Below are 12,020 nucleotides of genomic sequence, written 5' to 3' on the forward strand. Positions count from 1 at the left end.
TCCCATGGGGAGCTGTAGGGATGATGGCGCTCAAGCCAGGGACCAGGAGTCTTTCTGGCCGCTGCTCGGTTCTTTGCAAGGCCTGGGAACCTCACTCCCATAGCCTGGCCGTTCCCAGGCGTATCTTCGCCTAGAGCCGATGCGGTGTGCGCGGTCAGAGCTGGGGGCTCCGAAACCAGTCTGAGCCGTCCTCTTCCAGCCTGAGCCCCCAGCAGGGGCTTCTGCCACCTTCCCAGCCCCTGGGAGAGTCCACTCCCAGTTCTCCTCCCCCACCACGGGAGCGCGTGTTAGGGAGCAGCTTGGGCAGGCAACGATTGCACCATCCGAGGTTTGAAAAGGAAGTCGAGGTAGCGCCGGGGGAAAGCCGTAAGTCCCAGAGGCCGAGCTCCAGCACTCAGCCCCGCCCCTGTAGCGCCCCTGGCACCGCCACTCCGGAGGCTCAGAGCCCATCTCTTCCACCCCCCTCCCCATCCCAACTCTTTCCTGGGTCCTGGCCCTTTAACAAGCTGTCACGGTGGCGCTGCTGGCCCCGCCTGGCGGGGAGGGCCGGGAGGGAGGGGAGGGGTTGGTGGTGGCTGAAAGGGGGGGGGGGTCTGGGTCTATTTTTAGCTCCGGGTCGGGTCACGTGACGGGAGTGACGTCTCCGAATGTTGTTGTTGGTGGCGGCGGCGAACGGAGCCGGAGGAGCCGCCGCAAAGATGGAGGAGCCGTCGAAGAGGCGCTGCCGCTGCTGCCGCCGCCGCTGCTGCCGCCGCCGCCCGCGAAGCCGGAGCTCGAGCCGCAGGGGGTGAGCGCGCCGCCCCGGCCCCGATTCCGTCTCCCCCGGCCCGCGGGACGCGAGGCGGCGCCCTCTCCTCCTGCCGTCGCTGCCCGCGGGCTCCCCACACGCGCGCCGCGCTCCGCGCCCCCTGCCTTCCTCCCCGCGCCCCCCGGGAGCAGCGCCCGCCGCGCCGCCCGGCCTCTGGGTTGCTCGCGCGCCCCTCCCCGCCCCTCCCGTGCAGGGGTGCCCTCCTTGCAGGTAAGGGAGGGGCCCGCCCTCCCGCGGCCCGCGCCCCCGAGTGGCCCGGAGAGCGGCCGGGGTGTCTGCTTGCCTGTCTGGCGAGGCACGTTGCGCTGCGGGGCGACTTGAGGCCTGCACCTGGCTTCCCTGCAGACCCCTCCTCGCTGGACACCCATCCCTTGGTACTTTGAGGTGAGGGGCGCTGCCCACCCGCAGCGCTTCTCCCCCTGGCTAAGAACGCATTCTCGATTTTCTGCCCTTGACTTTGGTGCATGAGGAGGGGGACTGCGGAGCCCACCTTACTTTTCTCTCCCCCTGTTCTCACCCCTTGGTCGGTGAGGCGTTCCTGCGTTAGTTTCCACCCTCTTCTCCTGTCTGACGCCCCGGAGCTGGGGAGAGACAGCTAGGAAATGAAATGGAGCTCCCCCCACCCCACCTCCGGGCTTTTTGTCTGGGCCAAGTGCCCCCCGTTTGACATCCTGGGTCTGTGGCGTGGAGGCAGAGCACAGCCAGTGCCTTGTTAACTTGGGGGAGTCAGCTTCACTACCCCGTCCATCCCTGGGGTCCCGGGGAAGGTGAGAACTGGCTTGGTGATGGGGAATTAACCTGGGAGTCTTAGGGGGCAGGCAGGGGAGGTGGGTGCTTCACCTGGGGGAGGAGGTGATCACCTTTGGCCTTCTGAGATGAGGTGTGTCCCTACGAAGAAAGGGTGCTAACGACAGTTGTCTCTGGGAAGGGGTGCAAAAGGGACCCACTGTTCTGACAGTGACCACTGGGCTTCTGGGACCTGCAGTTAGCTTGGGAGCCGAGGGAGGGGGTGGTGGTGGTGGTCGTGGCAGCGGTGGTCTTAGGGTTCAAGGTCCAACCAGGAGGGGAGCACCGTGCCAGAGCAGAGGAACAAAAGGAGGCAGGGGAGGGGAGATCAAGGAGTCTTGGCCAGAGGGACCCCTGGCCGGGCTGCCTTGCAGGATTGGAACCTGGGGCAGGGTCCTGCTCCGGCCTCCTCTTGGTTCTGAGGGTGAAGGGAGAGAGGGTCCACAGCACCCCGCGTCTCGGGCACCAGGGCCCCTGAGCCAGCACTGGCTGTGGGGATGCTAGCTTGGGCTGGGCCGGGGATGGTGAGTGAGCCATGTTGGGGCTGCCTGTTTGTTCATTCCGGTCTTCCCTCCTTCCTCTCCCTGAGCTGAGGGAGAGCTTGGTTTGCCTCCTCTGCTTTCCTTGAACCTTCTCTTTGCCCTCTCTCTCCACTTGGGCCTGGATCTGGGCTGTCTTAGAAGGCAGGTCGGGGTCCCTGAGAGGCGTGGGCCCCCAGCACGTCCACCCTGTCCTGGCAGTGTGTGTGCACTGGGGCCCCCCCGCAGGTATAGTTTCCTCCAGGGACGGGTGGGAACTGTTGGCTCTGTGCCAGCCTCCCCTTCTGCCCCAGTCCATCCTCCTGTCCCTTCTGCTGGGTCACGGAATTTGGAGGGGGCAGCAGTATCCCTGGCCCCACCCACCCCAAGTAGCTGCCGAGACAAAGGTTTGCTTTCCCTTCCCTAGGGGGTGGCACCTTGGAAATGGGGCCTGGGCCTGGAGGGGAGGGGGTCATTTGTGTTCTCCATGGCGGGGAGGGGATCAGCTCTAGGAGCGGGGGGCAGTGCAGTCGCTGCTGAAGTACCAGCTGTTCTTTAATAATCAATTCTTCCTACTCACATCCCTTTCAGGAGGGATGTCTGGAACGCGGCATCAGGCTCAGCCAGCTTGCTAGAGGACGCACTCCTGCTGGGGGGGGGTGCGGGAGAGACAGCGAGGGGGGCGGTTCTTGGCATTTTTGGAGCACTGTGGCTGCTCATGAATGAAAACCTGAAGCAGCCCGTGAGGGGCCTATTGTAGCCGACTTGGGCTAATTCAACTTTCTCTGCCTTTCTTCTCCCCCACCCTGGCTCACCCCAGCTCCAGCCCCAGCCCTTTCTTGAATAGGGACCCTGTCTGATCCTGCTGGTGAGGGGCTATCATTCTGCCTGAGGTTTTAGGGCAAACAGACCCCTCTCCTGCCCTCTGCCTCCCCCTCCTCCCTTGCTCCCCTCTCACCCCCCCCCCTTTTTTTTTTTTCTAGAAATAGCAGCCTCCTCCATCTGGCTTGTGCAGATGCCTGGAGCTGCGTCTGAGCAGACAAACAGAAATGGGCCGATTGCAAAAATGAATTTGTCAGCCCGGAGTCTTTTTTCCTCCTCTGATGTCCTTCCCCTCTCCCTGATTTTGGGCCTGGACAGCCAAGTCAGTCCCCCTGCATAGCTCCGTGGGCAGTGGAAGCTTCTGGAGGCTGGGGCCACGGTCGGAGGGGCCAAGGTGCCCGGTCCTCGGTGTCTTTGTGTGGGGTATCTGAGCTCCCGTAGCTTTTGGGCAAAGTTGTTGGAGCAAGTGAAGCAATCTGCAGCTCTCCAGTTTGGTTAAGACGACTCGCTCCCACCGCTGGGGCCTGGGAGCGCAGGACCTGGGCCTGCCTCCTGTGAGGCGCCGGCTGGTGTGTTGGGAGCGGGTGGCACGGTGGTAGTGGAGTCCAGGTCCAGCGCGGCCCTCCGCGGGACACCTGACTTGGAGGGAACTGTTGGAAAGCCAGCATCCGGTGGGGCAGCGTTTTGAGAAGGGGAGTTTGGGTCCTGGAGTTACTGGATGGGGGTCTGTGAGGAGAAAAGAGTGGGGGGGGGGCGGGAGGGGCAGGGCCCTGGCGGGGGGTGGGGGGTCTGTCTGGGAAGCCGGCTGCCCGCTGGTTCGGCCTCGCCCTCACTCTCTGCCAGGACCCTCGTAGCCCCGCAGTCAGCAAGTTTCTCTGGCCGAGGCGGGAACAAAGAGCTCAGGTTTTAAACATCAGGCTGCCCTTTCTCCCCTTCGTGCCCCACCCTAGACAAGAATCTCTGCCTGTCCTGATCGGGCCGGCCGTGAAGGCTGCTTTGTTTGCAGGGAGGCCGCGCCGGCCGGTGGCTCTTGTTCTCTGGGGAGACTTGGTGGGGGTGTTGTTGGCAGACTTGCTACCGGTGGCTGGGGCCCCAAGGGTCCCCGCAAACCCCGCAGGGTGGGGAGAGAGCATAGCAAGTCCTGGGCCCAGGAACTGCTCCCGGCTCTCCTCCCCAGCGGGTGAGGGTGAGGGTCAACACCTTCCCACCCAGAGAGAGGGTGGGTGGGCCAGGCGCCTGCGGGCTGGGGGCTGAGCTGCGCTTGCTTTTCATACCACTGGGCTCTGCCCCTTCTGAGCACCCTGCCATGGCGGTACCTCCCACCGAGGGAGCTGGGCTGGCTTCCTTGGGCTGCTGGGAATCGTGGGAATTTCTGAACCTGTGTTCCCCAGCCCACGGGAAAGGGTGTGAGCAGGACTGGGCGCCAGCGCTGGTGTGGGCACGGGCAGAGCTGCCTGCCCACGCGGGCCCTGCCAGCGCATCAGCCCCACCTGCCACATTCCTGAGCTCAGCCCCAACCCTGCACAGTTTCTTTGGTCCTGCTCCACACCTGTGCCTGTCCAGAGCAAGGCAGCCCCTTCAGCACCCTTGCAAACCCTGGATGAGAGTGCATGGCTCACTGAGAATTCATCGTGCCAGGAGGCAGTGCTGAGTGCCTGTTCCCGGCGTGGGGAGCAGAGTTAGGGCTGAAACCTCAGGCAGCTCTGAGCCTCCTCCGATCCTTCCCTGCCACTGGTATTGGAGGGCCTGCCTTCATCTGGAAGCAAATGAATGAGATCATGTCTGGGTGGATCTGGGCTGTTCAGGGATGGGCCCAGGTGGGTGCACACACAGTGTCTGAGGCTTGAGGACTGGCCGGGGCTGGGGCGGGGGAGGGCTGCAGGAGTTGGCGAGCCCATGGCTCTGTCCTAGACTCTCTTGTTCCTATGTTGACCTCATCCACTTGGGTGCCTTTGTTTCAAGTAGGAAAAAAAGGCCCTTATTCGGGGTGGTGGGGAGAGGCTTAGCAAGTGTCAAGCCATGGCTTAAGTCGCAGGCTGGATTTCATGCCTGTGGAGACCGGACCTGGCACAGAGCACAGAGCCCTGGGCTTGGGCCCTGGACCCTGCAGGCCGGGACTGCTGGATCCTCAATGTCTCTGACTTTCCCAGTTCCTGGAAACAAACCCTGTGCCCTGAGCCAGTGTTGAGTGGGGGTGGTTGGGGGTGGAGTGGGGAGGGACCAAGACAGGGTCTGGCAGCACAAAGGTCAGGACGTTGGGAGAAGAGGGCTCTTGCCAGCTCAGGCTGCTGGGGCTGGGATCCCCTGCCCGCTTCCAGGGCCTCCGCGTGAGCCCTGCGGCCACCACGCCAGGGAGGGCCGTTGGAAACCTCCCTGCACTTTGGCCTTCAGTGCACCCTGGTCCCGTGTCGGGCTCCCTTGGGAGTCTGTCAGATCTCCCCGCCTGACCACGAACGCTCTCACTTGAAAAGGAGTTTGTTTGGGTGTGGCCACCATGGCCATTTCCTATTGGGCACCAGAGGCTTCTGCAGTTCGGAAGCTGCTTCTGCTCATTCCCGGGGCAGGTGTCCTCCTGCGCGGCCCCAGGTGTACGCTGCCGCGCTCCAAGGTCTCCTTCAACTCTCAGCTTCCTGAGTTGGGGGCCTCTAACCCTGCTCCGTCTCTCCCCAGGGTTGCCGTTCTGAGTGCCTGACTGCCTCGCCCCGAAGGATGGCCTCGGATGGGCATTAGAGGCACGGCGGCCCCGGGCTCCCGTCCCGTCCATCTGTCTGTTATCGTCTGTCTCTCTTGACATCACCGCAGCTCCACCCCCTCCCGTCCCAGCCCCCAGCGCCAGCTTCCTGCGGGCCCCAGCCGGCATGAACTCTCCCAACGAGTCGGGTAAGAGCGGGGAGGTCGGAGGAGAGCACCCTGGGGCCGCTCGGATGCAACGGGGCCGTGTGGGTCTCCCGCGCAGGCCTGTGGACGCTCAGTGCTGAGCTGTCAAGGAACCAAGGGGTCAGGAGTGGAGCAGCATTGCAGGAAAAGGACGTGCCATGAGGTCACCCTGGCTGCTCAGGACCCTGGGAGGGCGTGGGTGTGATTCTGCCGTGTGTCTGCCCTCAACTTGGGGGCCCTGGGTTCCAGCTCTGCTCTGCGCTGTTAGCCGAGGCAGGCCTGAGGGTGGAGGCCGGGTCCTGGCTCTCTCTGGGTGGCCCGGGATGATGTTGGAGGAATTTCCATGCCATAGCTAAGTGTCCAGCTTCCTTTTGGTGGTGGTGGCTTCTCTCTTGGTGAACTGTTTCTCTGTGTTCTCATTTTACTGTTTAATCCTCGTGGAGATGGGCAGGGCCCCGGGCCCTAACCTCTGCCTGGGTGTGTGGAATTGGGATGCAGGGGGGCTGTTTACAGAGGAGCCTTGGCGCTCCTCTGAGTCCAGGTGGACTGTCCGTCTTCCACTTGGGCCCAGGATATGGCTGATTCCTTTTTTTTCCTTAAGATTTATTTATTTATTTGGAAGGTAGAGATACAGAGAGAGAAGGAGAGAGAGAGGGAGAAGGAGAGAGAGAGAGAAAGGTCTTCCATCCACTGGTTCACTCAACAGATGGCCACAAATGACCACCGCGACCACTGGGGCTGGGCCAGGCCAAAGCCAGGAGCCAGGAGCTTCTCCTGGGTCTCCCACGTGGGTGCTGTGGCCCAAGGACTTGGGCGTCTTCGGCTGCTTTCCCAGGTGCATTAGCAGGGAGCTGGATTGGGAGTGGATGTTGGCACTGCAGGTAGAGGCTTAACCTTCTATGCCACAGCGCCGGCCCCATGGTGGATTCCTAATTTGGGGTCTTCTGCTGTGATATTTCCCATTCCCCTCCGTTCCTGGGACCCTGCCCAGTGCTGCCACAAATAGTCTGTGGGTAGGAACCCAGGCAGCTTCATGTGAGGCTGGCTCTGGACCTGTGCCCTCGGGGATGTGTCCAAGTGGCCAGAGTGGACCCTCAGGAGTTTCCCAGGAGGGTCATGGGTCAGTGTGGTCAGTGTAATGACTGCCTTCTCTCTCGGGCTGTCTCCTTCTGCACAGTCTAAAGGGGGCAGAGTCCATCTTGCTCAACTTGAACCCGCCACAGCTCATCACACCCCCACGTCTTTTTCCATAAGGGTGGGTGGACATTTCCTGTCTAAATTTGAAGGACAGGGGCTCGGGGCCAGGGTGGGAAACCTGCCTGCAGAAAGCTATGCAGGTGGTGCCCGGGAGGCACCCGGGGTGCCCTCCACTTTGTTCCCCGTTGTCTGTCCTGCCGGGTTTGGGTTCCTGCCTGTGCCCTGGAGGCCTGGCTGTGCCAGCTTTGTTGTCCAGCTCTGGCTTTTCTCCTCCTCTTAGGCTGGTTGAGGTAAAGGGCAGGAGAGGCCTGGGGAGTGGTCACCAGTGTGTCGCCCGTCTCAGCCGGACACTGCCCCTCGCAGGTCCAAGTGTCTGACGGCACGAGCCGTGCCAGCTGCTCCTTCTCGGAGCTGAGACGCTGATCCATCTGTAGACCCTGCCTCAGCCTTGGCAGGGGCCCAGCAGCTGCCCAGAGGCCTCTGTTGGTGACTCGTGATGGATGTTCCCTAGCTGTGGGGCTTCATTCCCTTGCAGTGAAAGGTCCTAATCATCAACCCAGGGTAGGGGAAGTTATTGGCTGCCTTTCCAGACGCTACTGAGCTGAGTCCCCCTTGCAGGTCGTCTGCCAGAGCTGGCAGGAGTGTGATGTAGCTGGAGGTGGCCCCCGGAGCGAGCGGCTGCCCTGCTGCCCAGGATGGACCGCGTGGGGCCATGGACTTGGCCCTGCCTCCTGGCTGGCTTTCCGGCTACCCCCAGCAGGGGGAGATGCTGTCTGCTTGGTGTTTGGGAGGGAGAGAAAGGAGGGGGCTGGGGTTTGGGAACCTCCTTTTAGCACTGTTGGGAGGCCTCAGAACCGGGATCCTGGCTTGAGGCTGCCCCCCTGAGGTGCTTCTCCCAGCGTTTGCCTGGGGACGGGCTCTTCCAGTTGTGGGGTTCGGGCTGCTGTGGGTCAGGGAGGCAGCCAGCCTCTGCCGTTCCCAGAGCTCGTGCCGGCTTCTGGGCTGGGGCTGCGGGTGCCCGGCGCCTGGCAGAAGCCTGCAAACATGTGCCCTGGGACTCCACGGAAGTAAAAGGAAACCATGAATTATAGGCAGAGCACATGGGTGTCCACTTCCCTGCGGACACCCTGCAGAGCGCCCCAAGAAAGAGAGGTTTGGGGCCGGGGATGGAGACAGCACTGCTGGCAATGCTTGGTTCCAGGGCCTGGGTGCCCTGGTCCTGAGCACTGCCCACCCTCGCCCTGCCTCCTGTAGCATTCACTGCGCCTTCCCCTGGGGCCAGAGCCACGGAGCTGAGCAAGGAGGGTTTTCTGTTCATCTAGCTCCTCCCCACACAGCCCTGCTGAATGTCACGGGCAAGCTCGGCCGTGCGGGAAGAGGTGCGAGCGTGGGAGCTCCACCCCTGCCCCAACAGCAACAGGTCAGCAAGAGCAGGCGCTGCTGGGGGGGTGTCCCCTGGAGTCTGAGCTGCCCACCCTCTCTCCCCTGGGCTGGGCTGCACGAAAGCATTTGACCCGGTTTACCTCTGCCGGCCCGGGCCTAGGGACAGAGGCCACGGACAGGGCTGCCTGTGTCCCCGAGGTGACATCGCTGAGCTCGGCCGCCTTTTCAGGCAGGAGGGGACCGAGCCCGTGCTTGTTTTTCTGGAATTGTTTGTTTCTGCGTGTTCTGCGCAGTGGGCTTGGAGGAGGGACAGAAGCTGCCCTGGGACCTGAGAGCTGGGCCCACGCTGGTCATCGGGTGCCACTGCCCAGAGAAGAGGGAAGAGCCAGGCAGTGGGTGTTAGCTAGTCTGGGCGGCAGCGGGCCCCGGCGTGGGAGGCGGGCTTCAAGACAACACCTGCCTGCCCAGCACCTCCCAGCACCCTCTCCACTTTCTCTTCTTCCTTTTCCCAGGAGGGAGGGCACTGAACCCTCCTTTCTGGGTGACCAAAGAAACTGGGGCATGGGCGTGGGGTGGAGCCGGGAACCTCGGCGTCCTGTCTCCCAGCCTGGGGCTCTGCTGCTGAGCCCCTGGGAGGGCCGGCAGCCAGCCCTGAGGAGGAGAAAGTGGGTCAGCGCTGGCTCGGGCAGGGGTCGGCGAGGGGGCCCCCATCTCCCTTCTCTCCTTGGATGCCCCTAGCACACCTTGCGCACCGCTGCAGCGTGGGGTCTGCTCCCCTTCCTCTCCCTCTCCCTTAGCCCAGAGGGGTTGAGGGCTCAGAACCAGGTGACTGGAGGAGGCAGGCTCAGCAGTGAGGGGACCGGGAGAGGCCAGAGTAGGTGTTCACGTTTTTCCTGGCCCGGCTTCCAGGGAGAGAGCTCAGCCAGCACCTTGTATGGGGCCTGGCACACGTTAGCTCACAGCCGGTGCTGACCGGCTCTGGCACCACTAGGTTCAGGGGGCAGACAGGCCTCTCCCTCCTGGGCCCTGGGGCAGCTGGCGTCTCCTACTCCAGCACGGTGCTCCTGGGTTAGCCCTTAGCTTCCTACAAATGTAGTTTATTTTCATCTACTTGAAAGGCAGAGTGACAGAGAGAAACAGAGATCTTCTATCCTCTGGTTCACTCCCTAAATGGCCATGACAGCCAGGACTGGGTCAGGCTAGCGTCAGGAGCCATTCAGGTTTCCCATGAGTGGCAGGGGCCCAAGCACGTTAGCCATCCTCCACTGCCTCCCAGGAGGCATCGAGAGGCCAAGTAGTTGGGACTCGAACTGGCACTCCGATATGGGATGCGGGTGTCGCAAGCAGCGGCCCAACCCGCTGTGCCACATGCAGGCCCCAGCCCTTCATCTTCTGACCATGCACAGAGCAGAACTTGCTCTCCTCCACTGGGCCCCACCCCAGCCTTTAGACCCAGCACATGGGAGCCTGGGAGAGCTCAGGGAGCCAGCACTAAGCTCTTCCTCTCCTCCAGATTGAGAGTTGTGGGGTCAGAATGCAGCCTCTGAGGCAGGGGTTGGCGCCCCTGCAGGCTGGGGAGGACATGTGCCGTGGGTGCTGCGTGGGTGCGTGGGCTGACCCCTTGGAGAGCTGGATGAGTAGGGACAGAGAAGACGAGGAATCCTGAGAGCCTAAGGAGAGAGGCTTTAGCAGGAAGGGTTGAGGTTAGACATCAGGTTGACTTTGTTGCATCATCTGAATCATAGAAAAAAAAAAAAGAAAGACGCTTGCCCTACTCCTGTCCCCCCCCACCCTCCACGCGCCCCGTCCCCTCCCCAGCTTCCTTGCCTATTCCCCTTGAGAATTCTGGGAATTGCATTGAGGATTGGCTGTGCCTGACACTTCCCTTCCCACCTCCCGGGAACCTCTGTGGTCCTGGGAGCTGGCTCCAGCCACCTCTGGGTGCCCGTGGATCGGGTGGGTGCTCACAGGAGTGTTTGCTAAGCGAGGGGTCCTCTCCCTGGGGCTCAGGCTGCCCAGGCTCTGGGGGCTCTGCTTTCAAGTCACAGCAACCAGCGACTTCCTCTTCTCCAGAGCAGGGCCCTGCTGCCACTCTCCTGAGCCTGGGGCAGGCAGAGGGAGCCAGGACAGGGCCAGCCAGCCCTTCTGGTTGCTCCCAGCGGGGGTAGGTGGAGTCCTGGCTGGGAGCGGCCGGTGCCCACGCTCTCTGCTCTCCCTCGAGTCTGCTGCTGCCGCCCCACAGTGGGCACCTCGGCCGTCCCTTCCCTTCCCCTTGAGAAGGCCTGCTTGGCCAGGATGAGGTCAGGGCAGGGGCTGGTAAATGAGGTCCCTGGGCCCACCGTGGGGTGTCCACCACAGCCCAGCCCCCCGGGGGAGCACTGCTCCCCTTCATCCTTCCAGGGTCTGCTTGGCTGAGAAGCTGCAGCTCCAGACCCCCGATGGGTTCCCCGCCCCCAGGTACCCCAGCAGCATAGGCACTCTCGCCAGTCTAGGGCCCCAGAGAGCCTGCCCTCTGTCACCTCCGCTCTCCAGGGCAGGCCCATCTGCCGTCCCGGTCAAGGAGATGGGCCCCAGGAACCATGGCCACCGTGTCCTTGGCTGGCCAGCTTCTCCCAGGCTCTGACAGGAGGGTGAGGTCATTCAGTCCAGAGACAGGTGTCCCTGGCTCCATGCCTGGAGTAGGGGGCAAGGAGGGGCCAGGAGAGGGCTCCAAAATAGCAACTGTGACATCAGGAAGGGGGAGGGGGATAGAGACCCAGGAATAACCAGGCTATTAAAAGGCTCCAGTGAGGTCAGGAGGCCAAGTGGGATCTCTACACTAGTGGGAGGTGTAAGCTGGGGAGGTGAGGCAGGCCAGCAGTGGCGAGGGCAGGCCCATGGCCCCAGGTCCCAGCAGGGTCCAAGTAACAGGGGCTGCTCTGCCAGCCCGAGGCTGGTTGAGGGGGGACTCTTCACTCTTCCTGGAGGGCTCCAACCTCAAATCATTTCCTCCTTGGGTGTGGGGATCATCGGACCTGTTCCGGGAAACCCAGGGCCAGCTACGTGCATTAACTTGCATGGGAGGCAGTGCAGTGTGGTGGTTAGAGCTCAGCTTTGCACCCCGGATGTCCCAGCCCCCTGTGTAAGCAGCTATGTGACCTAGGATGAGTGACTTCATTGCTCTGGGCCTCGGTTTCCCTACCTGTACCTCACTCCCGAGGTCATCATGCAGGATAAATTAGGTGATGTGTATGATGCTCCCAGCAGCGCACGCGACATGCTGCCAGGGAAGTGCTTCCTGTGCTCTGAGAACTGGCAGCTGCTGTCTGGTCCCCGTCCCCTTTCCTGGCCTGGACTGAGGCCTGCCCAATACGAGGCTCCCTGCCCCCTGGGAGGCAGCCCCTGGAGGCCAGCACTGCAGAGAGGACCGGAGGGAGCTGCCATTGAGTGTCTGGCTGTCCAGGGGGCTCCCTGCTGGTTGAGGGGGTGGGGAGGGCAAAAGTTAAACAAATCCCCAGGCAGCTGTTGAGAGAACTCCAGGCAAGGTGCAAGGTTAGGCCAGGTGGCCGGGTGTCTGCCAGTCTCTCCCAGCCCCTTCCATTTCTTTTCCTGCTTTGGGTGGCAGGACCAGACCAAGTCTGACTTCTTGA

The 12,020-nt window shown here is 62.6% G+C and overlaps 1 protein-coding gene across 3 annotated transcripts in view; it reads left to right on the top strand.

The window, feature by feature from the left end:
• The first annotated feature begins 628 nt into the window (after positions 1-628).
• HDAC5 (histone deacetylase 5) overlaps positions 629-12,020 on the top strand; it is a 36,606-nt gene continuing 25,214 nt past the window's right edge. For all 3 annotated transcript variants that reach the window (XM_017349223.3, XM_017349224.3, XM_070060630.1), the window contains exons 1-2: positions 629-787; positions 5,605-5,814. In XM_017349223.3, coding sequence (XP_017204712.1) covers positions 5,793-5,814 — 22 coding nt within the window. In that variant the 5' untranslated portion in view covers positions 629-787; positions 5,605-5,792. The remainder of the gene's footprint in view (positions 788-5,604; positions 5,815-12,020) is intronic.

The sequence above is a fragment of the Oryctolagus cuniculus genome, chromosome 17 (genome assembly GCF_964237555.1).
Source record: "Oryctolagus cuniculus chromosome 17, mOryCun1.1, whole genome shotgun sequence".
Taxonomy (NCBI): domain Eukaryota; kingdom Metazoa; phylum Chordata; class Mammalia; order Lagomorpha; family Leporidae; genus Oryctolagus; species Oryctolagus cuniculus.